Raw genomic sequence first — 23,261 nt, forward strand, 5'->3', positions numbered from 1 at the left:
GGTCAAGAAAGATAGGTTATTGAGTTAAGAAGTGATTACTGGTCAGGTAGCCAGGATCAGTGAAGGCACATGGTTTAGTGGTTAGGGTGTTTGGCTCATAATCGTAAAGTCGTGAGTTCAATTTCTGGTGTCATGTTGTATCCTCAAGCAGGTACTTTATTTCATGTTGCTTCAGTTCACTCAGCTGGCAACAATGAGTAATACCTGTAACATTCTGTGTCATGCTGAATCTCCCTGAGAAGTATGTTAAAGGTATGCAAGTCTGTGGTGTACTCAGCAGGCTGTTCTGTGGATTGGATCAACTGGAACCTTCATGATCATAACTGACAGGGTTCTAGTATTCTTTTACTTGTTTTAGTCATTTGACTGCGGCCATGCTGGAGCACCACCTTTAGTCGAGCAAATCGACCCCGGGACTTATTCTTTGTAAGCCCAGTACTTATTCTATCGGTCTCTTTTGCCAAACCGCTAAGTGACGGGGACGTAAACACACCAGCATCGGTTGTCAAGCAATGCTAGGGGGACAAACACAGACACACAAACACACACACACACATACATATATATATATATATATACATATATACGACAGGCTTCTTTCAGTTTCCGTCTACCAAATCCACTCACAAGGCATTGGCCGGCCCGGGGCTATAGCAGAAGACACTTGCCCAAGATGCCACGCAGTGGGATTGAACCCGGAACCATGTGGTTGGTTAGCAAGCTACTTACCACACAGCCACTCCCGCGCCTATATTAGTCAGGATTAAGTTATAGTCTGCCTCAAGTTTACAACCTCATTAGATCTCAGTCTCCAAAGTGACTGTGTGTTGAAGACATCTTGCAGATAATCCATCACAAGATTAACACAAGGAAGATTAGCTTCCTCCTGCTGCTGCTGCTGCCGCCACCGCCAGTAATTTCCCAGCCGAATAGAACAATGTAAGATGGAATGCTGTCTGTAGTCAAAGACACAACTTAATTCCCTGCTTGGGAATCAAATGCATTATCTTACAATTGTGACCCTTGGACCCTAACTATTTAAGCATGCACCTTCACAATTAATTAAATGTTATTGTCATTCCTTTAATGAATCATCTTGCTTCCTAATAAACATGACAAGATTCAACAAAAGATGGATTACTATACGAAACAGCTTTCCACAGTAAATAGTAATACATTTGAAAATATGAAAATTTGAAAATTTGATTTTTGTATTAAAAGTTTGAAAGGCTGTTTTTTTTTTTTTCTTTCACAAGTTACTACAACAACTTCTTTGAAGGCCCTTTCAATCTCTATTCACATACAACCCTCCCATATGGTGTAAGTATGATACTTTACTTTTTTATCAATTTTGACTCTTACTAATCTTATGCTTTTACTTGTAAAACTGAGCATTGAACAATGAAATTCAAATTTGACCAAGTGCTACGAAGGTCTACTTTTCCAGGGTTATCCCAAATTTAAAAAAATTGCATTCCAGATTTTTAAGAAATATCATTTACAGAATCTGTACTAATGTTTGAGCACTTTTTCAAATATGTTATAAATAATTTCTTTAAAAATAAACAGCCTTTGCAACAATGTAAGGAACAATTTTCTCCTGGAGTTTTCTAAATTTTTGCCTTTAAAACATTTTTTTTCAAATTTATTATGCAATGTGCTCTAGTCATTCCAAACCCTTTGTACAGGTTTTTTTTCTTTTTTGTTAAATCTTTATTCCTCTGTGAAGTTGAAAAGAACTCTTGAATATTATTCTGTGCTGCAAGGATCATTAAATGCAGTACCAGTAAAGGACTGTGATTGATTTAACTGACTTTTTATTTCTCCCAAAATGTGAGGGGTTATGGCAATGTTAGAAATTGTTTACATAGAGAGAGAATGAAAAAATAAGGAGAGTGATGCATGCACATACACACACACACACACATACACACACACATAAATACTCACACATACATATACATACAGACATGCACACATAGACACATATATAGAGGAGTGAGTGATGGAAGGGATAGGGGAGTATGATAGATAGTTGACAGAACAAAACTACCTTCTGGTATTTAGTTCCATATCTGCAACATCCCAAGACTCCAAACCACTTTGCCTTTGTTTTCCTTACAAGACTGATAAAATACCAGGAAGGGAAAATACTGGAATCAACTTAAGTGGGTAAAATCTATAAAAACATTTCAGTTCCTAAAAGAGAACAAAAAATTAAAGCAGCAATGGTAAGAAATATAAAATAAAATGTCAAATGTCAACTTTTATTTTAGGTGCAAGCATTTTATAGAAAATGTGGAGCCAGAAGTGGTGCTTCCTGCAACTGTGCTGCTGCCATTAGATCTGGAGATGATGTAATTGTGTTTGATAGATGTGGTTTCTCTAAAAATTCCAAGAAAGCTAACAAGAAATTGGATATCAAGCTGTTTTTAAATAAAGAATTGACAGAAGGAACACATATTGTTAAGAAGAACAATGGCAGAGAATACAGGGTAAGGCTTCAAGTTTTGAACTGAATAACATTATTTTTATTCCTAAAGAGAAAGCAAAATTAAGCTTGGAGAGAAGTTGTTTGGTTGTTTATGAGACATCAGACAAAAAATGCTGTTGCTGTGTTGTTTTAATACACCTGAAATCAGCTGTGGTCTAATAGAAATGTGATCAAAGGAATTCCAATCATTACTGTGTCTGTCTCTCAGTCATTTTATTCAATGTGGCTTTTTTCAAGACAGTATGTTGAGTTTTTAGGGAGACTTTAGCTGCTACATTTAGTGGATCAAGTGACCCGCAGGGAGGCTCTGTCATCCACTCTAAGTCATACTATATATTCCGTATAATATCTCTTATTTTCAGATTGATGTCATGTATTTAAAATTAAGGTAATTATGATCAAGACCATCAGGAAGAACTCCCTCTCTCTCTTTCGGAGAGGCACTGAGCAGCTGTACGCACACATACACACACGGCAGTAACTTCCACCTACTGAATTCAATCACAAAGCTCCGGTCGGCTCGGGGCTATAGTGGAAGACACCTGCCCAATGTGCCACTCAGTGGGACTGAACCCGAAACCATGTAACAAGGAAGCTAGCTCCCTAACCACACAGCCATGCCCGATTTCTTCAAAATCTGTTTGCATGTTCCTGACCAAACCAGATATATTTAAAGATTGTAAAAGAAGAAGGCAAATTACAGAATGCAAAGCTTAAGAATGTTTGTCTTCTGATCATTTCAACAATAGCAGCCAAAGTGTTCTGCACATTGTACTGGTTTTACTGATTCAAAATATCTATTGTGCTCTGGAGATATCTGCTGTACTCTGGAGACATCAACTGTACTCTGGAGATATCTACTGTACTCTGGAGATATCTACTGTGCTCTGGAGATATCTACTGTACTCTGGAGATATCTACTGTGCTCTGGAGATATCTACTGTGCTCTGGAGATATCTACTGTACTCTGGAGATATCTACTGTGCTCTGGAGATATCCATGGTACTCAGGAAATATCCACACCAGAGCATCAAGTCATACAACAGGCATTTCATTTGACATTCTAACGACTCAGCCAGTCCATCTCCTTTATCCTAAAACTAAATATCATCTGTGGATGCATTCGATTTGTTCCCTATGTATTGCATAGAATTATCTCCTAGAGATCTCTTATGGGTATACGTTGGTTTAACATTCTCAATCTTGGTTTCAGGCTTACTTACCGACAGGCACAATTGTAATTATACAACTTAGTTGGAGAAACTTCATAAATATTCAAATACAGGCTTCTACTCTGGACTACAATAATACCATTGGTAACTATAATCTTTCCTACTATTTCAATTGACTTATAAAACAAGTTTATTTCACTCTAGACAATATTTCTTATAAAATACACAGCTCGTATGGTTCAATTAACTGAGGAAACAGTCAAAACTTTTGAAGTATTTAGTAAAATAATTTTTCCATTATTCATTTGCTGTTTTCGCAATATACAGTGATGATGGATGGTTTTTCCTTTAAGTGTAAAACATTTAATTCAAGAGTTTATCTACTGAAGAACCAGAGATGGTCTTAGGCAAACTGGCAGAGTTTCTAATCTTCATCTGGCAGAGTTTCTACAGCTGGATGCCCTTCCTAACGCCAACCACTCTGAGAGTGCAGTGAGTGCTTTTACATGCCGCTAGCATGAGGGCCAGTCAGGCGGTACTGGAAATGGCCATGCTCAAATGGTGTTTTTTACATGCCATCTGCACAGGAGTCAGTCCAGCAGCACTGGCAATGACCTCACTTGAATTTTTTTTGTTTTTTGTTTTTTTTTGGCAACGAATATCCAAATTAAATTTTGAAATCCACAAACTAATCAATGGTATCTAAAAATCCCTCTTATGTACAAATGAAACAGCTATGTGGGTCTAAATTAAGTATTTTCTCTTCACTAATTAGCAGTGATCTTATCTAGAAATTGTCTTTTTAAATTTCCAGGTTTATGTGGCTCTTTTGATGGCAATGCAACAAATGATTTAACAACAAGCGACAACAGGATCATTAAACATTCCTTATTTCCCAATAATTTCTCACTTTCATGGCGGTAAGAGAGTTTTCTGTCTTTAGTTTTGTCTGTTCTTTTTCAATTCTTTTTAATACTTTATTAATATTTTTTAAAATATAGGCAAAGGCGCAGGAGTGGCTGTGTGGTAAGTAGCTTGCTAACCAACCACATGGTTCCGGGTTCAGTCCCACTGCGTGGCATCTTGGGCAAGTGTCTTCTGCTATAGCCCCGGGCCGACCAATGCCTTGTGAGTGGATTTGGTAGACGGAAACTGAAAGAAGCCTGTCGTATATATATATATATGTATGTATGTGTGTGTGTATGTGTGTGTGTGTTTGTTTGTACCCCCACCATTGCTTGACAAGTGATGTCGGTGTGTTTATTTCCCCGTAACTTAGTGGTTCAGCAAAAGGAACCAATAGAATAAGTACTGGGCTTACAAAGAATAAGTCCCGGGGTCGATTTGCTCGACAAAAGGCGGTGCTCCAGCATGGCCGCAGTCAAATGACTGAAACAAGTTAAAGAGTAAAAAAAAGAGTAAAAGAGTATAGGTGTGGTTGTGTGGTGCAGAAGCTTGCTTTCCACCCATGTGGTCGTCAGTTCAGTGTCTTCTACTATAGTGCTGAGCCAACCAAGCCCTGCAAGTAGATTTGGAAAATGGAAGAATGAAAGAAGCCTGTTGTATATATATATATATATATATATATATATATATCATCACCATCATCATCATACGTCCGTTTTCCATGCTAGCATGGGCTGGACAGTTTGACCAGGGTCTGAGAAGCCAGGAGGCTGCACCAGGCTCTAGTCTGATCTGGCAGTGTTTCTAGAGCTGGATGCCCTTCCTAACACCAACCACTCTGTGTATGTAATGAGTGCTTTTTATGTGCCACTGGCACAGGTGTCAGGGGAGGCTGGCAGCAGCCATGATCAGTTGGTGCTTTTTACGTGCCACCAGATCGATTCTACATAGGCTGATATGATTGTAGTAATTAATAAAGATTCTCATATCTTCCATCTTCCATCTCTCTCATTAATTACAATGAACACTAAGCCAGTGAACATGCTTTATCAGTAAACTACCAGATGTACACCATACAATTTATTAAACACCATAATACTATATATGTACATATGTATACATATATATATGTGCATATACATATATACATATATATACATACATATATATACATATACATATATATATATATACATATATATATATATATATATATATATATTAATATATACATATACATACATATATATATATATATATATATATATATATATATATATATGTATATATATCATCATCATCATCGTCATTTAACGTCCGCTTAAAACAAGTCTTATATATATATATATATCATCATCATCATCATACGTCCGTTTTCCATGCTACCATGGGCTGGACAGTTCGACCAGGGTCTGAGAAGCCAGGAGGCTGCACCAGGCTCCAGTCTGATCTGGCAGTGTTTCTACAGCTGGACACCCTTCCTAACGCCAACCACTCTGTGTATGTAATGAGTGCTTTTTATGTGTCAGGAGAGAGAGAGAGAGAGAGAGAGATGGCTCATTCTCTCATGAGAGCACCTTCTACTGATGTCAAATTGTTTCAAAAAAATCAAAATAAGTATAATGCTATGTAATTGATTTGGTCATCCTCTCTGGTCCGTCCATCCATTCATCAATCCATCTATCTTTCTTTGCTTTCTTTCAGAGTAAACCAAAGTGATTCACTCTATGCTGGAATTTGTTTAGGCAATTCTGAAGAAGAAGAACAAGAAGAAGAAGAAAAGATCTGCAGTTGCATGGATGGTCAAGAAATGTGTTTTTCCAGCCAGGCCACTTCTTCGTGTAGTCAGGGAGGTGACTTAATTACAGGTAAAAACTGTGTTTTATTCATTTGGAGCCTATAATTGTACAACCACCATCCTCATCCCAATCTAAAAAAAAAGTAGGATCCAAGAAAGGTAAACACTGTACAATGTTTGAATTACTCAAACCAACTTGATACACGGCCAAATTCCCAATACAGTAGGAATTGGTAAATTCCATTTTAAAATCCAGTCAAATTAGGATGGCTAATCAGAATAAAGAATGGTCATTTGTAGATTCTTTACAAATGACTGATCCCAGATCGAGCTATTTTAGGTATTTAGATTTTTATTTATTTATTTATTTAAATAATAGATGTGGCCCTTCAAACCATCGGTGATTCCAAGGGGAATCAATGGGAAATCATTTAAACATGTTCAAGAGTAACATTATGAAAAATATTATGTAGTTTCTGATAATCCTTTCTACTACAAGAATAAGGCCCAAAATATTTCAAGAGGAGTCGAGTCTACTACATTGGTGCCAGTGCTCAAATGGTACTTATTGAATTGGTCCCAAAAGGCTGAAAGGTGGAGATGACCTCAGCAGAATTTGAATTCAGAACAATACAGGAAAAAATACAGCTTAATATTTTGTCCCATGATCTAATGATTCTGTCAGCTCACTGCAAGGAGGTGAGTCTCAAATGAGGGTCCCAGGTCCTTAATCACCAGATGGTAATGGTCATATAATGATGATTTCAAATTTTGGTACAAGGTCAGCAATTTTGAGGAAGGCGATAAGTTGTTTACATTGACCTCAGTGGTACTTATTTTATCAACCCCAAAAGATGAAAAGCAATGTCAGCCTCGGCAGAATTTGGACTTGGAATGTAAAGACATGAATTGCTGCTAAGCATTTTGCCCAGCATGGTAACGATTCTTATTTCTACAGCTGAATGCCCTTCCTAACTACACTCACGAATAGGAAGGGCATCCAGCTGTAGAAACACTGCCAGATCAGACTGGAGCCTGGTGCAGCCTTCTGGCTTCCCAGATCCCCGGTCGAACCGTCCAACCCATGCTAGCATGGAGAACGGACGTTAAATGATGATGATGATGATTTCTTTACTGCCCACAAGGAGCTAAACATAGAGGGGACAAACAAGGACAGACAAAGGAATTAAGTCGATTACATCGACCCCAGTGCATAACTGGTACTTAATTTATCGACCCCCCCCCCCCCAGGATGAAAGGTAAAGTCGACCTCGGCAGAATTTGAACTCAGAACATAACAGCAAATGAAATACCACTAAGCATTTCACCCAGCGTGCTAATGTTTCTGCCAGCTCGCTACCTTTGGTCATACAATATTGGTATTAGATTCAAAGATCAACAATTCTTGCCATTGTCCTTAATTTTCATCTGTTTCTATCTATTAGTTTCCAGTTAATCTCATTTTAGCCAATATGTCTGTGTGTTTTTATACAGAGCCCGAGTGTGGAACCCTAGTTTAGACACTAATCATTTTCTCATGTTCAGGGAAGGACGTCAACATCCATAAAAAAGCTATTGATTAATGGGTCGACACTGTGATGTTCCAGTAAATTGCAACTGTATGTAAAGAATAAGACAAGGGGAAGAATAACCTGATCTTTGACACACAGTGACAATGTTAACATTTTGTGTTACCATTCTTGTCATGTCTGGTTGCTTGATTACTCAGAGTTTGATCTGATATCTGATAAACTACAAAAGATAGGAAGTCACATGATAAGGCTCTGCTGGAATCATGTAGTTCTGGGTCAGACCATTGTACCTTGCATGAGTGTTTTCTACTAGACTCCCTTGTGTTAAGCAATTCCTTAGGAGGTGAGGGTCAGTCAGATATCATAGAAAGTCTTCTATTTACATACATAACAGGTATTTTGTTGTATTGGTCTCAGTAAGATAAAGCTCACTAAAAAAGACGTGTCTTGAAATGTGGACCCAGATATGTCAAGGTCAATTAAACAGCAGATGTCGCATAATAACTAATGAATTTGGTGTAAAGTTATTTCTCTATTTGAAAACTATGACATTAAATTGCTTTTCTTTTCTAATGTTTTTGTTGTTCAGGTTTAGGAAAAAATATTCTAAAAGATGTCCAGATCATCTCTCTTAACTCCAACTGTTCAAAAGAAAACCGTTCGGTTTTTGAATACGACAAAGATTTTCAACACAAGGTACTGTAATTTACAGCTTTCATTTTTATTTTTAAACATAATACAAAATATAAACATTTGAGATTCATAAAAGAGAAGGGACTGAAATCCTTTTGGTAAAGTTCCTACTTATTCCACCTCATGTCATATCAACATGCGCCTCTTTTGGTTCTTATTCTCTCAGTGATTGATGTGGAAATAGACAATTGCCTCTATCAGTTCTTGTCAATACCATTATAGAACTATAGTGTTTTGCTAGTCTACCAAAGACGAAGGTTAGTTGGCTACATTAGAGGTGATAGGTGTAGTTAAATTTGATATTGTTATATCTTTTTTAACATTAAGGCCTGTGTGGTTGAGATTACGAGATGAACTCTTTGCAATCTTTAAGGTTTGAATTTATTTATAGTTGAATCCAATTTACCTCACTTGTATCATAAATTCCCACGAGGAAAAACTGAACGGTACATAACTTCTGACATAGGAAGTTAAGAAGTTTATGAAATACTACAACTCAACATCCGTCTTAGAGAAAGAACATGCCTATAGTATGATATATCAGTTATATAAGTGATATACTCCTCAAAAAGATCCTCTTTGGTGAAATAGCAGTAGATTGTTAGTCATGTAGTGGACCAAAGAAAAGAAACAAAGACACACAGAAGACAATCCTGAGAAAGTGTGATTTAGAGCAGTCAAGTTGGGTAGAACATCTTGCTCAAGATCGTTCGTTGTGGTGTAGAGCTGTGTACTCTGAGATGCAACACTGAGAATGTTGAGGCCTCGAAATAAGCAACCTGCTAGAAATAGCGACTGAGTTTCTTGCAAATTACATGCCATGGTAGCCATGGTAATTAACAAAAAATTAAATAAAAAAAGAACAAAACAGAAAGAGAAAACACGTTGAATAAAGTAATCTGAGATACACTATGACTATAGCAAAAAGTAGGATGGTCACTGTTTAAATCACTTTGTCCACAGGACTGCTCTATGGGGCCTTTCCCAGGGCTAAACAATCTCACATAATATTTTCTAGCAAACTTATAATTCTTAATTGACTGAAGTAAATTTTTAAACTGTAATTCCTATTTTCTCTTGATATTTTCAGGAACATAGTTGGCCCACACCTTCAGGTTGGACAAAGGACAAAGCATTGAAATATTGCCAGGATACAATAAGTAATTCTGCATCAGGCAAGAGTTGTATAACAGTTGTTAATATCGATTTTGCTGATGCAATAAAAAGCTGTGTTGAAGACATCAAAGTAAGACATTTTATTTCTAGTTATTTGCAATGTATATTTATGTATGTATATGTATATGCACATATAATTATGTATGTATATATATATATGTATATATATGTATGTATATGTATGTATGTATGTATATATATGTATGTACATGTATGTATGTATGTGTATATATATATGTGTGTATGTATATATATGTATGTATATTTGTATATATATGTGTGTGTGTGTGTCTGTGTATATATACATGTGTGTGTATATATGTGTGTGTATATACATATGTATATATATGTGTATATATATATGCATATATATGTATATATATGTATATATTTATATATATATATATATATATATGTGTGTGTGTGTGTGTGTGTATGTATGTATGCATATACATATGTGGTGGGAAGAAAGAGTGAGAGAAATAGCAACATGCTAATCGTGCTGTCCTAATTAGACAAACTTGTGCTTTAAAGCAGGGATCAGTATGAGCAGGAGGTCAATCTAATTGGTTAAAGCTCTTCAAGACAGGTGCCTCAGCATGGCCACAGTCTAATCTCTGAAACAAGTGAAAGAGTAAATTGATTAATATTGGTGATTGTAAAGTAATCAATATTAGTTATTAGTAAACTAATATTAGTGATTGATAAATTACTAATATTAGTGATTGACAAATTAATCAATATTAATGCTTGGTAAGCTAATCACTATTAATAATTGCTAAATTATTTAATACTAGCAGTATCGCCTGGCGTTGCTCGGGTTTGTAAGGGAAATAACTATATAAGCATTTTTAGAGATGTAAAGTATAATAGCCATCTCAATATGGCAAACCACAAAGGGGGTGGGTGTTACTGTAGCTTTTTACGTTCTGAGATTTAATAATACATTTTTAGAGAGTTACTTCCCTTATATAATAGCGAAAAATGCATTAAAAATGGGAAAAATGATGGTAAATTTTTTTTTAAATCGTAGACTCATCGTAGACTCGCGCTAATACCCAGAAGGGCTCGATATGAATCACGACTATAAGATACCCGCTTTTGGTTACACTGCACTGCAAAATGTGGGAGTAGTTAGGAATCTAAATCGCAGGAGACAGACACACAACTTCACTTTTATATATAAAGATTAGTGATTGATAAATTGATTATTAATTGGTAGTAAACTCTTTGAATTACTTGTGCATTGGACTGAATATTTTTGCAAGAATCTAGTTGTCCTTCAGGTTCTTGGTCCAGTTTGTTTATCATCCTTATCAGGATCAATAAATTAAATACAAGCAAAATCCTGAGGTCAATATATTTGACCTTTGTACCCCACAGCCCAGTGTTTATATAAGAAATTAATATTTGGCTACTTTGTTATTTTTAGATATCTGATGGAACCACATATGCTCTTGGAACACTGGAGAATATGAAAATTGAATGCAAACTTGTGACTGAAAGCAACACTACATTCTGGATCCGAGACAATGACGGAAACACCCAACTACCAAATACCATCGAAAAGCTCTGTCCATTGGAATGTAGTAATGGTGGAAAATGTGTTGATGGTAAGCAGAGGATACAAAAGACTCAGATTGATGTTTCTGGATTTTATATATGTTTTCTTAGCCTTTGATTGACCCTAGCAGAGCAAACTTATGCTGAATGGTATTCTAGCTGTGACCATCCCAAATGCACACAGAGCACCCTGTAAAGTAGATGATGAACAAACAGAGTCAACATGAACAACAATCAAGTGAACCAAGGAAGAAGCCTGTGAATATTTGATGTGTCTTTCTATTAAAAATACAAAGCAGAACAAAGAAAACCTTACAAACATCCTGAATTATGAGAGGATTTTCCTTCCAAAAGAAGTCTTGTTCTGCTTTGCAAAATTTCTTTAACCTTTTAGCATATCAAACTGGCCAAAAGATAATGTATGATAAATTCAAAATAACATGAATAAATATGAATTATATTTGACAAAGTAATCTTAATGCAAAAGAGTTAAGGAATCATATGAGCAAACATAACTACTGTCACTGACTCTCTCCCATTATTCTCTGCGATTGTTGTGCCTCTGCTATTGCTTCCTCCCCAACCATTGTAACCCTTGTGTCCTTCACACTCTCTCTCGTCCAAGTTCAGCTCCTGTCAACAACTGTTCTTTTATCCCTTCGTTATATTGCTTGGAGGACCAGAGTCAATATATAGCAGAGAAGATGCTTTAATCTTGCAAGGGACACGATAGCATCTCCTCTGTTGCTGATGTCATCATAAACTACCTCTGGCAGACTTTGAGAAATGAGAAGAAACAATGAAAGGTTCAAGAAAAAACCCCTTCATTTGGTTGAGTATTTCTCAGCCCACTTCTAGCAGTATTGGTAAAACAATAACCTACTCCCTGTGTAAGGGGGTTGGTGTTAGGGTCAGGGTATCTAATCATGGAAATTATACCAAATATTCTTTCTACTCTAGGCACAAGGCCCGAAATTTTGGGGGAAGGGGCCAGTCAATTAGATTGACCTGAAATTATACCAAATATTGTAATGTGTGAGTGAGATGTGATCTTTCAATCCATCTTCTAGTCCACTAACTCCAAATAATAACTGATTTAACCCTGACAACACATCTAACCACCAATAATAACAAGGGAAACAAACGTAGGAATAATATAAATGATGATGATGATGATTGATCCCTGAAATCGCATGTTTGTAAAGTGAACTTCACTGCACAACTTTTTCCAAAAACCTAATTCTTACTACAGACTGAAATAGATTTTGGAGTCAAATAATTTTTAGATATTTTATTCAATGTAATATTGTATTTTGTTGAAGATAAATATTATTAGAGAGAAGAAATATTGAATTTATAAATGATTGGGACTTTTGTTTGCTTTTCAGGAAAATGTGTCTGTCCAAAGAACAAAAAAGGAATGGACTGTTCCATAGATATGAAGAAACCACCAGAAATTGATATTCCTGAAATCGTGAACACCTGTGACATATCAAAACGAAACTGTTCATCAATATTGATTCCAGGATCCAACTTTATCGATGATGGATCATTATTCTGCTACTTCCAACAGATAACTGTGAGTAACTTTAGGGTCCACTTTCTTCTGAGAGTTTAGGTACTAGCAGACAACTGTAGTGGGTCTAGGATTTGGGTGGCAAGAGACTTTGGAAATCAACAAACTCTCTGGAAGACTATATCCACTGGGTCTGGGAGTCAATAATCTCTTGGAATCAATGCTGTCTGAGTTCTATACTCATCTTATAAAAATAACGAACTTATTGTATACAGTGCTTAATATTGGTGAAACAATGTTGACTTAATATTGACTCTCTGAGAGTCAATACTGTGAATCAATATCAATTAAAAATGAAATTTGCTTTCTGAGTAACAACATCCACAAGAAATCAATACTCTCTAAGCGACAATATCAACAGGAAGTCAATACTCTCTGGGAGTCAACATTACTAGCACTTAGTACTTGCTGAGAGCCAACACACATTGACAGTTATTTCTCTCTGAGAGTCAACGCATTTCTAACATAGGCAGAAGGTCTGACATTTTAGAGGAAGCAGTACACAATGAGTATATACAGAGTGCACACGGAGTATAGTTGATTTCATTGAGCCAAGTATTTCACTGATTCCTATTTTATTAATCCCAGATGATGATGGAAAGCTAAGTCGACCCCAGTGACATTTGACCTTGGGATGTTAAAGGGTGTAACTAAATATGTAAGAAATTTTGTTTATATCTGTATGCAGACATTAAATGATGATGATGATGATATAAATATTTTTATGGAGAGGTTTATGGGAGAGTCTGTCATTGGATTGCACCTGTCTTCATTTTATGCAATGTGTAAGAGGGGCTAAACAAAATGTAAGTTTATGAGCCCCTTGCTTTATCCTTTTCTGCTTCTGAAGGTAGGAAAGCCATAGGTGATCCTCTGTGATCCTTTTTGGAGCACAATACAGCCAATTCCAAGCGAGTGAAGGAGGGAAGAGTTAGTCCTGTTACTTGTCTGGTGATTTGTTGATCCCAGAAGGGGATATAAAAGACAAAATTGACCTTGATGGAATTTGAACTAACAACATAAATAACTGGGATAAATATTACAATTTATTCTCTTTAATGACTTTTAGGGGAACAGAAATAGGATTGGATTTAGGGGAAAGTGAATAGGAATAGCAATAAGGAGACAATGTGAAATGTGGAGGATAAATTCTGTTGTGATTTGTTTATATATTATTTATTTTTCATTTTTTTTTCTTTTTCTTTTTTTGTTTTTGATTTTAGATCTATGAGAAAAAAGTTATTTATGGCAAGAAAAATTACATTGTGGCTGCTCAGTATCTCAACTTCCTGTCAGTTTCCTGCAAACTACCATTTTATGGCAGTTTCTTTATCCGACTCACCAACAATAGATTGATCTTCAGCATTGGATTCAACTTCCTGCGCTATGAACCGCAGTGTGTTACATGTGAAGAAGAGATGTGCGAATATAAGGTATTATTATAATCCAAATCTGTGACTGTCTCCATGAAAAGTTTTAAGTAACTATAAAGGGGATAATCTAATGGTTTTCTAGGACTAGAGCTACTTCTTTCTTTCAATAAGCAATAAGTAACAGTATAGCTGAAAATTTGATCAGAGTCTATATATGTGTGTGTGTGTGTGTGTGTGTGTGAAAAGAAAGATTGGCAGATTGCTTACAAATTGAAAGAGTAATACATTTTGGTCGAGTCATATTTTCCTATTATCAACACATGTACACTGTTATTTCTTCCTTTAATTCTCTTTAGCTATTAAAAATTTGACCTCTCACTCTTTACTCTTTTACTTGTTTCAGTCATTTGACTGTGGCCATGCTGGAGCACCACCTTTAGTCGAGCAAATCGACCCCGGGACTTATTCTTTGTAAGCCCAGTACTTATTCTATCGGTCTCTTTTGCCGAACCGCTAAGTGACGGGGATGTAAACACACCAGCATCGGTTGTCAAGCAATGCTAGGGGGACAAACACAGGCACACAAACACACACATATATATACATATATACGACAGGCTTCTTTCAGTTTCCATCTACCAAATCCACTCACAAGGCATTGGTCGGCCCAGGGCTGTAGCAGAAGACTGAACCCGGAACCATGTGGTTGGTTAGCAAGATACTTACCACACAGCCACTCCTGCGCCTATCTATCATAGATAAATAAAGAGAATGAAAAATAATAGTTCATTTGTTTAAGAAATAAAAAAAATTGTAATTCTCTACCAAAATGCCTGAAAATGTTTTTGCATTTTTGAAAATTTATTTGTTTTTGTTTTTATGTTAGGCTGGCCACTGTTTTATTGATGAAATGTGTTACACGCTTGGGATGAAAAACCCAAAAGATGACCAATTTTACTGTGACCCAGATGTCAGTGTTAACCAGTGGACCAAGCTGGCCAGTAAGTTACGTTTCATTTACATTTGAACAGTTATGATAAAATCACAGATGCTGGCCAACAAGTCACCGAAAGAACTTCTACAGAATCATATGATGCATAGAAGATGGGCGTTAAACAACGACAACGACTTCTCCCTCAAATGATATTCTGCTATCTTACAAAAAGGACATGATTTTGAATTTGTTGGGTCTTTGTGTAAAAACAAAGCAAATGTATTCTGTCTCAAAATATCCATTGTTATGCAAAAGTTATTCAGTTCATATTATCTTTGGTGTAATTCATAATTTTCTCCAGATACTGTAATTTTTTGAAAAAGAAAAAAACCCCTAGAAGCTACCAAATTAATTTATTTCTATTATTTGTTGAGATGCTGAGGAATTGGATCCTTAATGCACTCATGGTCATAAGATGAAAATTTTAACTATTCAAGAAATGAAGACAAAGTTTGATCTAAGTTTTTGTGCAATTGTATTTTTCGATGACGAAAACAGTTTTTCTCTTGTTGATGTTATTGTTTCAGTCACCATCAGATCAAAGAAATAGACTAGACTTAGACTATGAAAATTATTGGTTTCTTTTTTTCTTTTTCTTTGTTTTGTTTTATTTAATTATCTCTTTATGCGTTTAAATTGTTTGTTGGTTTTGTGAGGAGAGAAGAAATGGTGACCATGGAATTTTACAGGGCCTCTCTTGACTGGCTGGGGAATAGGAGGTGTTATGTTCAGACCAACTGAAGATCAGACTCCAGTGCTTGTGACAAAGTAGATTCCACTCTGTCATATAGTAGTGTTAATGGATTTCTGGTAATTAAACTGTTAATTGCGAACAGATAAAGTTCACAATGACACCGCCTATGTCCAGTATTTGTCAAACATGACTCTCTGAAATTTCAAATTAAATTTATCATAACTCATAATTTCAGATTGAAATGAACTTTGATTATTATTAATTTATTCTCTTCCAGAATACCCTGTCGTTGAAACAACTTTGGATATCTTCACCAGTACAAAGCAGAATGGTAACTTTGATGTTGTCTGTCAATTCAGTATATCAGCCAAAGCAAATGTGCAGCACACTTTGATCTGGTTTGCTGGAAAGGAAGAACTCAAACAGAATGTGTCTGTGGCAGAAAGCAGAAGTATTTTACATTCAAAACAACTGACCAACTTTTCTTTAGGAATGACGGTAATATAAACAAATTTCTTGGTTTTGACTTCATCAATAGCTTTTTGAATCAAGTAGTCAGCCATGCTAATTTGCTATTTGATTGTGGTGCTGTGACCCCAGTGAATATACCTTTATATTGAATATTGTGCTTTATATTGAACAGAGGTGCTTTTTCTGTTTTGATTCTGAGATGCATGAATGAACAAACGTAAAAACTTTTGGCTCATTTTGAATGAAACGTTTTTAAAAGAAACATGTTTTACTGTAAAAAGAAAGAAATTTAGACAAATGTAAACTCGAAATAATTCTTTTTTGGAATAGCTGCATAAAACACACATAAAGCTATAAATTATAACTTGTAAATATTGGGTTGAAAACCCTATTGGATAAAAAAAGGGTTGAAGACTACCTGCAGGATTTGAACCCACATCTTCTGTGAACATAACAGGAATTCTACCCTTGGACTAAAGCACTCATTCCAATTTTTCCATCCATTTCAGAAATTTTACCCTTGCCAGCAAGAATGATTTGTTGATGTCATAAGAGTTTTATAAAGTTTCAATGAAACATGAAATAAATTTCTTAGGAATATTTCAAAGCACACAAACAAAGCTATAATTGTATGCCATTATTTACAGCTTTATAGGTGTGCTTCACGATATTCCAAGAAAGAACCATTTCGTGTTCTCTTGAAAGTTTATAAAAATTCTCTTGATGTCAACAACATTGCTGAACTTGGCCGATGCCAGCGCCGCCTCGACTGGCTTCCATGCCGGTGGCACGTAAAATACACCAATCCGACTGTGGCCGTTGCCAGCCTCGCCTGGCACCTGTGCAGGTGGCATGTAAAAAGCACCCACTACACTCACGGAGTGGTTGGCGTTAGGAAGGGCATCCAGCTGTAGAAACATTGCCAGATAAGACTGGAGCCTGGTGCAGCCTTCTGGCTTCCCAGATCCCCGGTTGAACCGTCCAACCCATGCTAGCATGGAGAACGGACGTTAAACGATGATGATGATGATGATGATGATGGGTGTATAATGGAAATTTATCAGGTTTTTAAAAAATTTTGAAGCTTGGAATTTCCTGTAGCCTTAAATTTTATTTTAGAAACTCCATGACACATTCAGCTCCTTATTGCAATGTAATAGAGTGCAGGAGCACATTGTTTGAGAAGCACTTATCGAAAGTATTATAGGCAAGTTCACCTGATGTAGCTCATCACTTTCAAACACTATTTATGTATCTTCATTGAGTTTGTATGGAGCTTAAATGGTATTTCACTCCCCGCTGATGAAGGATCAATTATTGAAGATGGGATTTTAATTCTTGATTCCCTCCATTCATGTAGCTGTTGAGAAACTGGCACCAGTCTCTCACTGGGGTTTTTTTGCTTTAAACTGGGGTTCAGTGCAAAGATGGATGTTTCTCATCTCTTTATTCTTTCAAAAACTGGATTTAAATATACGTGAAGAGATTTAATTTAGGCTTAGAGAACTCCACTTTATTCTATGGATACTGTTAATTCCAATTGCTGTTATTGAGATAAAAATCCTGTTTTGTTTTTCTTTAATCTAGATTCAATGTGGCATCCAGTCTTGTTTCCAAGATAGATGCAATGATTCTTTAAGTCCTGTACGACGCAGTAAACCACTATTTGCTGGATTCAAGGTTTGTTTAACATATTTCCTTTTTACCATGTTATTTAACCCTTCAGCATTCAAGCCAGGCACATCAGGCCCAAATATTCTACATGTTTTGTGTTAAAACTGATTAGATCAGGCCTCTCGCAATTATCCAACAATGCCATTCTAAAAGTAAATCTTCACATCATTGAAATCGTGCAGATAAACGATAATGCGTAATTAATTGAAAACAATGTGAATATATAAGCATTACTTTTGATAGAATAATCTGAATGCTTGACATGGTGATCTCGTATCAAGATAAACAGTGCATGACCTTACAGGTGGGGCCCAGTTAGAATTTTCTTCTGGTCGAGTAGTCCATCCCACTCAAAAGGTCAAGGTCCCTGAATAAGGATTGTTTAAGGACGTTGAACGAAACACCCATGTTTCTAGAGGTGAATTATTCAAACCCCAAAGAATCCCTCTCAACACATGGCTATGATGCTCCCCCACTACTTCTGCTCATGATCAGGGATGCACATATCGTCAGTCACTAAGGGACATGGTCAACTGGTTACGGTCAAACAGCTGACAAGGAAATCTGTGGTATTGAGCAGAATATTTTCTGTAGCCCATCTTTTATACCAAGACAAAACAATGTACATGATAACACTTCCAATCAGTAAAGATCAGCATACATGAGAGCCACTGCCTGTTACTGCATCAGGGTATGGTGAATTATCCAAACCTCTAAGAATTCCTTTCAACACACGGTTATGATGCTCCCCCACCCCTACTTTATTATTATTATTATTATTATTGTTATTATTATTATTATCTCCTTTTCATCTATAAATTCTTTCATATTATTTTTTTAAAAAAAAGGTGGACACAAAGTCCCTAACTGTTGTCGAGGGTGAAAAAGAAAAGCACATCGAAATTGTTTTGACATTCCCACCAAGTTTCTTCTGCAAAGTTGCTGACCCTGAATTTTGTAGCATTACACTTGTACCAATTTTCCAATTAAAGAATGAATATAGGTGTGAAAATCTCCAAATTATGCAAGCAGTGGTTGGATTCAGCACTTGTCCAAAGAACACATCATGTTGTGCTCTACACTTTACTATGGATAATTGGCGCCAGCTAAGAACTCTACCGATTAAAGCAGTCGCAGATTCATTAAGAGATAAAACCCAAACCAGAATACTTGATATTTCAGCCTCTCTTGTGTATAAAGGTGATCTCATAACAAAAAGCTTGGTCACTAATGTAAAGGTAAGTTCACTATTTAAATTAAGTTTATTTTTCTAATGTTTTAATTTAATTTTATTTGTTTTATATCAGTCATCCTGAGAATAGTAACATTCTTGATTATAGATTTCCTAAGAGCCACAAGAGGTGTGGGTGGGGCCATAAATACACAAGCAGAAGAAATGTCAAAAGGTGTTTTTGATTGAACTTATAATTTATCAGTAAAGATGTTGAAAGATAAAGCAGTGGAGAGTTAGATAAAAGAGTAGAGAGCTAGATTAAACAGGATAGAAAGTTAAATTAAACAGGAGAAAGCTAGACTAAACAACAGAGAGCTAGATGAAAAGACATCTTGCTCTATTTCTTCTGGTTCATTATGGTCTGACTTCAAATAAGAGAAAAGGTTAGCTTTGCTTTCCATCATCCCCCAGAGTTGATAGAATAATCTCTCTATATATAAACGGCAGTTTGTCTGTCTGTGTGTCTGTGTGTCTGTCAGGTTGTACCCTCACCCTGACCACGGCTTTCAACCGATTCTGATGAAACTTGACACACACATAGCCCAATGTCATAATTCAAAACTAACCCAGCTAAAATTTTGAAAAGTTTCCCCAGTTCTGAAAAAAATTGATAAATTCGACATGGGGTCGAGAATCTAAGCTTTTTATATGCAACACATTTTCTGTCTAGGGGACACAACTCGACCTTTTTATCGCCCAAAGGGACAGCTAGGAACATCGTATACACAGAAGTATTTGAGTGAAGAGAAGACATTGCAACCTACACATGCGCCTTCGTTCCCTAGAGGGAAAGGACTAGATTGGGATTAGTCATTGCCTACTAGGGGCTCTTACATACCCGGGCAATGCCGGGCTATGCTGCTAGTTAGTATTTAAGTATGGGAGTCAATGTAACCAACTTACTGCTTCTCCTACTTGCCTTGAGCATTTTGTCTTCTTTTCTCGCAATCTTGGAATCAAACAGATTTTATGGATCAATCAATAACTACCTTTTCCTTATCTATCATTGTGATATCTGGCTTTTTATGTTCTATACTCTTATCCGTTTAAATTGGAAAATCTCATAAAAATATTGCATTTCTCTAACTCAAGGACTCTTTCAACCCAATGATCATGCCAAGTACTTCTACCTTTAAAGCCCCATTTCTGACAAAGCTTCCAATGTAAACCTTCACAACTTGGTCATACCTCCATTTCTTGTATTCTCTTTGAGCCATCCTGGGGCATTCTGCAACAATGTATCCCATTGTTTCATTACAAATTCTACACACATTTTACAGACACCTTCTACCTGTGCACATATTTTCTCAAGTTGTGTGTTTTTATCACTTGATCTTGAGCTGCTATGATAAGGCACTCTGTTTTTTTTTTCTTTTTTCAATTGCCCTTTGTTCAACCTTGCCCAGGATTTTGTTCCATGTACACGATCTTCCCCCCAAATTTTCAAGGACTCGTGTCTAGAGTAGTAATTATTATTATTATTATTATTATTATTAGTAGTAGTAGTAGTAGTTAGGGAGGTTTTACTGCTGTTTGGATTAAGTTAAGCATTTGAGAGTAACAGTCCCACAATATGCATTGTAAAATATTTTGTTGCAATGAGTAGAATTCCTTTTCAGGAAAGCAACCTCCAAAATAAAAATCAACACACACCACACACACACTCTCTCTCTCTCTCTCTCTCTCACACACACACACACACACACACACACACACACACACACACACACACACACACACACACACACTCATACATTTATATATATATTATTTTCTACTTCAGGTAACAATTGTTGATAACAATAAAAGTGGAGCTGTATGTAAATCTATAAATGATCCCCATATGACAACCTTTGATGGCAAGTAAGTTATCATTTGTTATCTTTTCTCTGAGGAACATTGTTTGAGTGTAACTAGTCTTTTTTTTACTTGAGAATTATGGATGGAAACTTGTGTATTATATTTCCATCCATAACTATGAGTATTACGCGTCCGTGTATTTTTGTGTGTGTATGTATAAATGCATAAAAATATATACTAAAGAAATGGGGATCCTGGAATCTCGGGCAGGTTGGCCCTGTGCTTCTTGAGCCATGCCTGTAGAGCTTCTCCCAAATGGGTAGCACTTCTCGATAGCCCTGCCAGGCTAGGGATCTCTGGAAGTTGTCCATAGGTCCTGGCCTGAAAGTCACCTTGAACAGGTGGATCAGGTATTCCTTGTCGATGCCCAGGTTTGTCCCGAGATCGTCGTTGTACCTCCCATCCACTAATCCCCTATAGAACGCTTTGGTTGTGTGGCAGTTGCTCAAAGTCAACCTGGGATGGCATAGTTGCTGAAGAGCAACGTGACACTCGCGGTGCCATTCACCCTTCCTTGGCCTCTTTTTGATCCGCAACTGCTGTTCAGTCATGGAGATGAGCTGTGGGAAAGCGTGCCTCACAAACGACGACCACACCTGTTCACTGTTGTCTACATAGAGCCATAGATGTCGCAGTCTCAGAGCGTGTCTGTGCATCATCAACCACGGCATGCCCAGCCCTCCTTTTAATGGGTGTTGGCAGCAAACAGATCGCCTGACCATCAGAACACATCCTTTCCACAAGAAGCAGAAGAGAATGCATTCCAGTTTGGTGATGGTTGGGTTGGGACACAGCAGTAATAGAAGGCACTGAGCTTTTTAAATTCTTCTTAAACTGGTTATCATTTGCTAATTAGATCTCTAGAGTAACAAAAGCTATTGGCTACCTCTAGTGAGCCATCCCTGCATTTAAAAGAATTCTCTTTACTTGTTCAATTAATTAAGGTGGCGAGCTGGCAGAAACGTTAGCACACTGGACGAAATGCTTAGCAGTATTTCATCTGCCGTTACATTCTGAGTTCAAATTCCACCGAGGTCGACTTCACCTTTCATCCTTTCGGGGTTGATAAATTAAGTACCGGTTACGCACTAGGGTTGATGTAATCAACTTAATCCCTTTGTCTGTTCTTGTTTGTCCTCTCTATGTTTATCCCCCTTGTGGGCAATAAAGAAATAAGAATTCTGTTTACTTGTGTCTTGATAATTGTTTTACTTTTTCATCTCATTTCAGAACTTATAACAACTTTTTTGAAGGAGAATTTGTTCTGTACAAGCATATAACTCTGCCTTATGCGGTAATACCATTGTTTAATACCTTTCTATTTTGTTTATCTTTACTCATAAAACAACTAGGAATTAATGCAGTTGTCTAAACCATGGCCTTTGCATTTCAATTGCGTTTTTTCCAGATACACAGCATTGCTTTATGAGGTTATGTGGTTTGCATTTAGTTTATCTCATATACGTGTGAGTGTGTGAGTCTGCACGCATATGTGTGCGTGTGTCATACACATCATATATAATCACTAGCATGAATCTCTAAATATCTTTAAGATTTTAGAAATATTTCATACTAGGGCACTTAATTGACGGCCAGTACACCTTGTTTTCAAAGGTCATATATAGTTAACTCATCATCATCATCATTTAACGTCCGTTTTCCATGCTAGCATGGGTTGGACGGTTCAACTGGGGTCTGGGAAGCCAGAAGGCTGCACCAGGCCCAGTCTGATCTAGCAATGTTTCTACGGCTGGATGCCCTTCCTAACGCCAACCACTCCGAGAGTGTAGTGGGTGCTTTTTACATGCCACCGGCACAGGTGCCAGACGAGGCTGGCAGACAGCCACAATTGGATGGTGCTTTTTACGTGCCACTGGCACGGGGACCAGACGAAGCTGACAACAGCCACGGTCGGATGGTGCTTTTTACGTGCCACTGGCACGGAGGCCAATTCGTTCGTTTATTGGCCACAAGGGCTAATATATATATATATATATACGCGAGAAAGAAGCAACAAGAATGGATAGGTTTTTAGTACAATCGTTTCATAC

At 36.8% G+C, this 23,261-nt stretch overlaps 1 protein-coding gene across 1 annotated transcript in view; it reads left to right on the forward strand.

The window, feature by feature from the left end:
* Positions 1 to 23,261, forward strand: part of LOC115223111 — a 305,641-nt gene that overhangs the window by 199,227 nt on the left and 83,153 nt on the right. Inside the window, exons 74-89 of the mRNA XM_036512142.1 lie at positions 1,257 to 1,320; positions 2,277 to 2,495; positions 3,708 to 3,810; positions 4,481 to 4,586; positions 6,277 to 6,440; positions 8,492 to 8,598; positions 9,686 to 9,841; positions 11,204 to 11,384; positions 12,723 to 12,913; positions 14,134 to 14,343; positions 15,170 to 15,284; positions 16,249 to 16,469; positions 18,030 to 18,122; positions 18,965 to 19,354; positions 21,134 to 21,213; positions 22,441 to 22,504. Of these exons, the coding sequence (XP_036368035.1) occupies positions 1,257 to 1,320; positions 2,277 to 2,495; positions 3,708 to 3,810; positions 4,481 to 4,586; positions 6,277 to 6,440; positions 8,492 to 8,598; positions 9,686 to 9,841; positions 11,204 to 11,384; positions 12,723 to 12,913; positions 14,134 to 14,343; positions 15,170 to 15,284; positions 16,249 to 16,469; positions 18,030 to 18,122; positions 18,965 to 19,354; positions 21,134 to 21,213; positions 22,441 to 22,504 (2,464 nt within the window). The remainder of the gene's footprint in view (positions 1 to 1,256; positions 1,321 to 2,276; positions 2,496 to 3,707; positions 3,811 to 4,480; positions 4,587 to 6,276; positions 6,441 to 8,491; positions 8,599 to 9,685; positions 9,842 to 11,203; positions 11,385 to 12,722; positions 12,914 to 14,133; positions 14,344 to 15,169; positions 15,285 to 16,248; positions 16,470 to 18,029; positions 18,123 to 18,964; positions 19,355 to 21,133; positions 21,214 to 22,440; positions 22,505 to 23,261) is intronic.

The sequence above is a fragment of the Octopus sinensis genome, linkage group LG22 (genome assembly GCF_006345805.1).
Source record: "Octopus sinensis linkage group LG22, ASM634580v1, whole genome shotgun sequence".
In the NCBI taxonomy this organism is placed as follows: domain Eukaryota; kingdom Metazoa; phylum Mollusca; class Cephalopoda; order Octopoda; family Octopodidae; genus Octopus; species Octopus sinensis.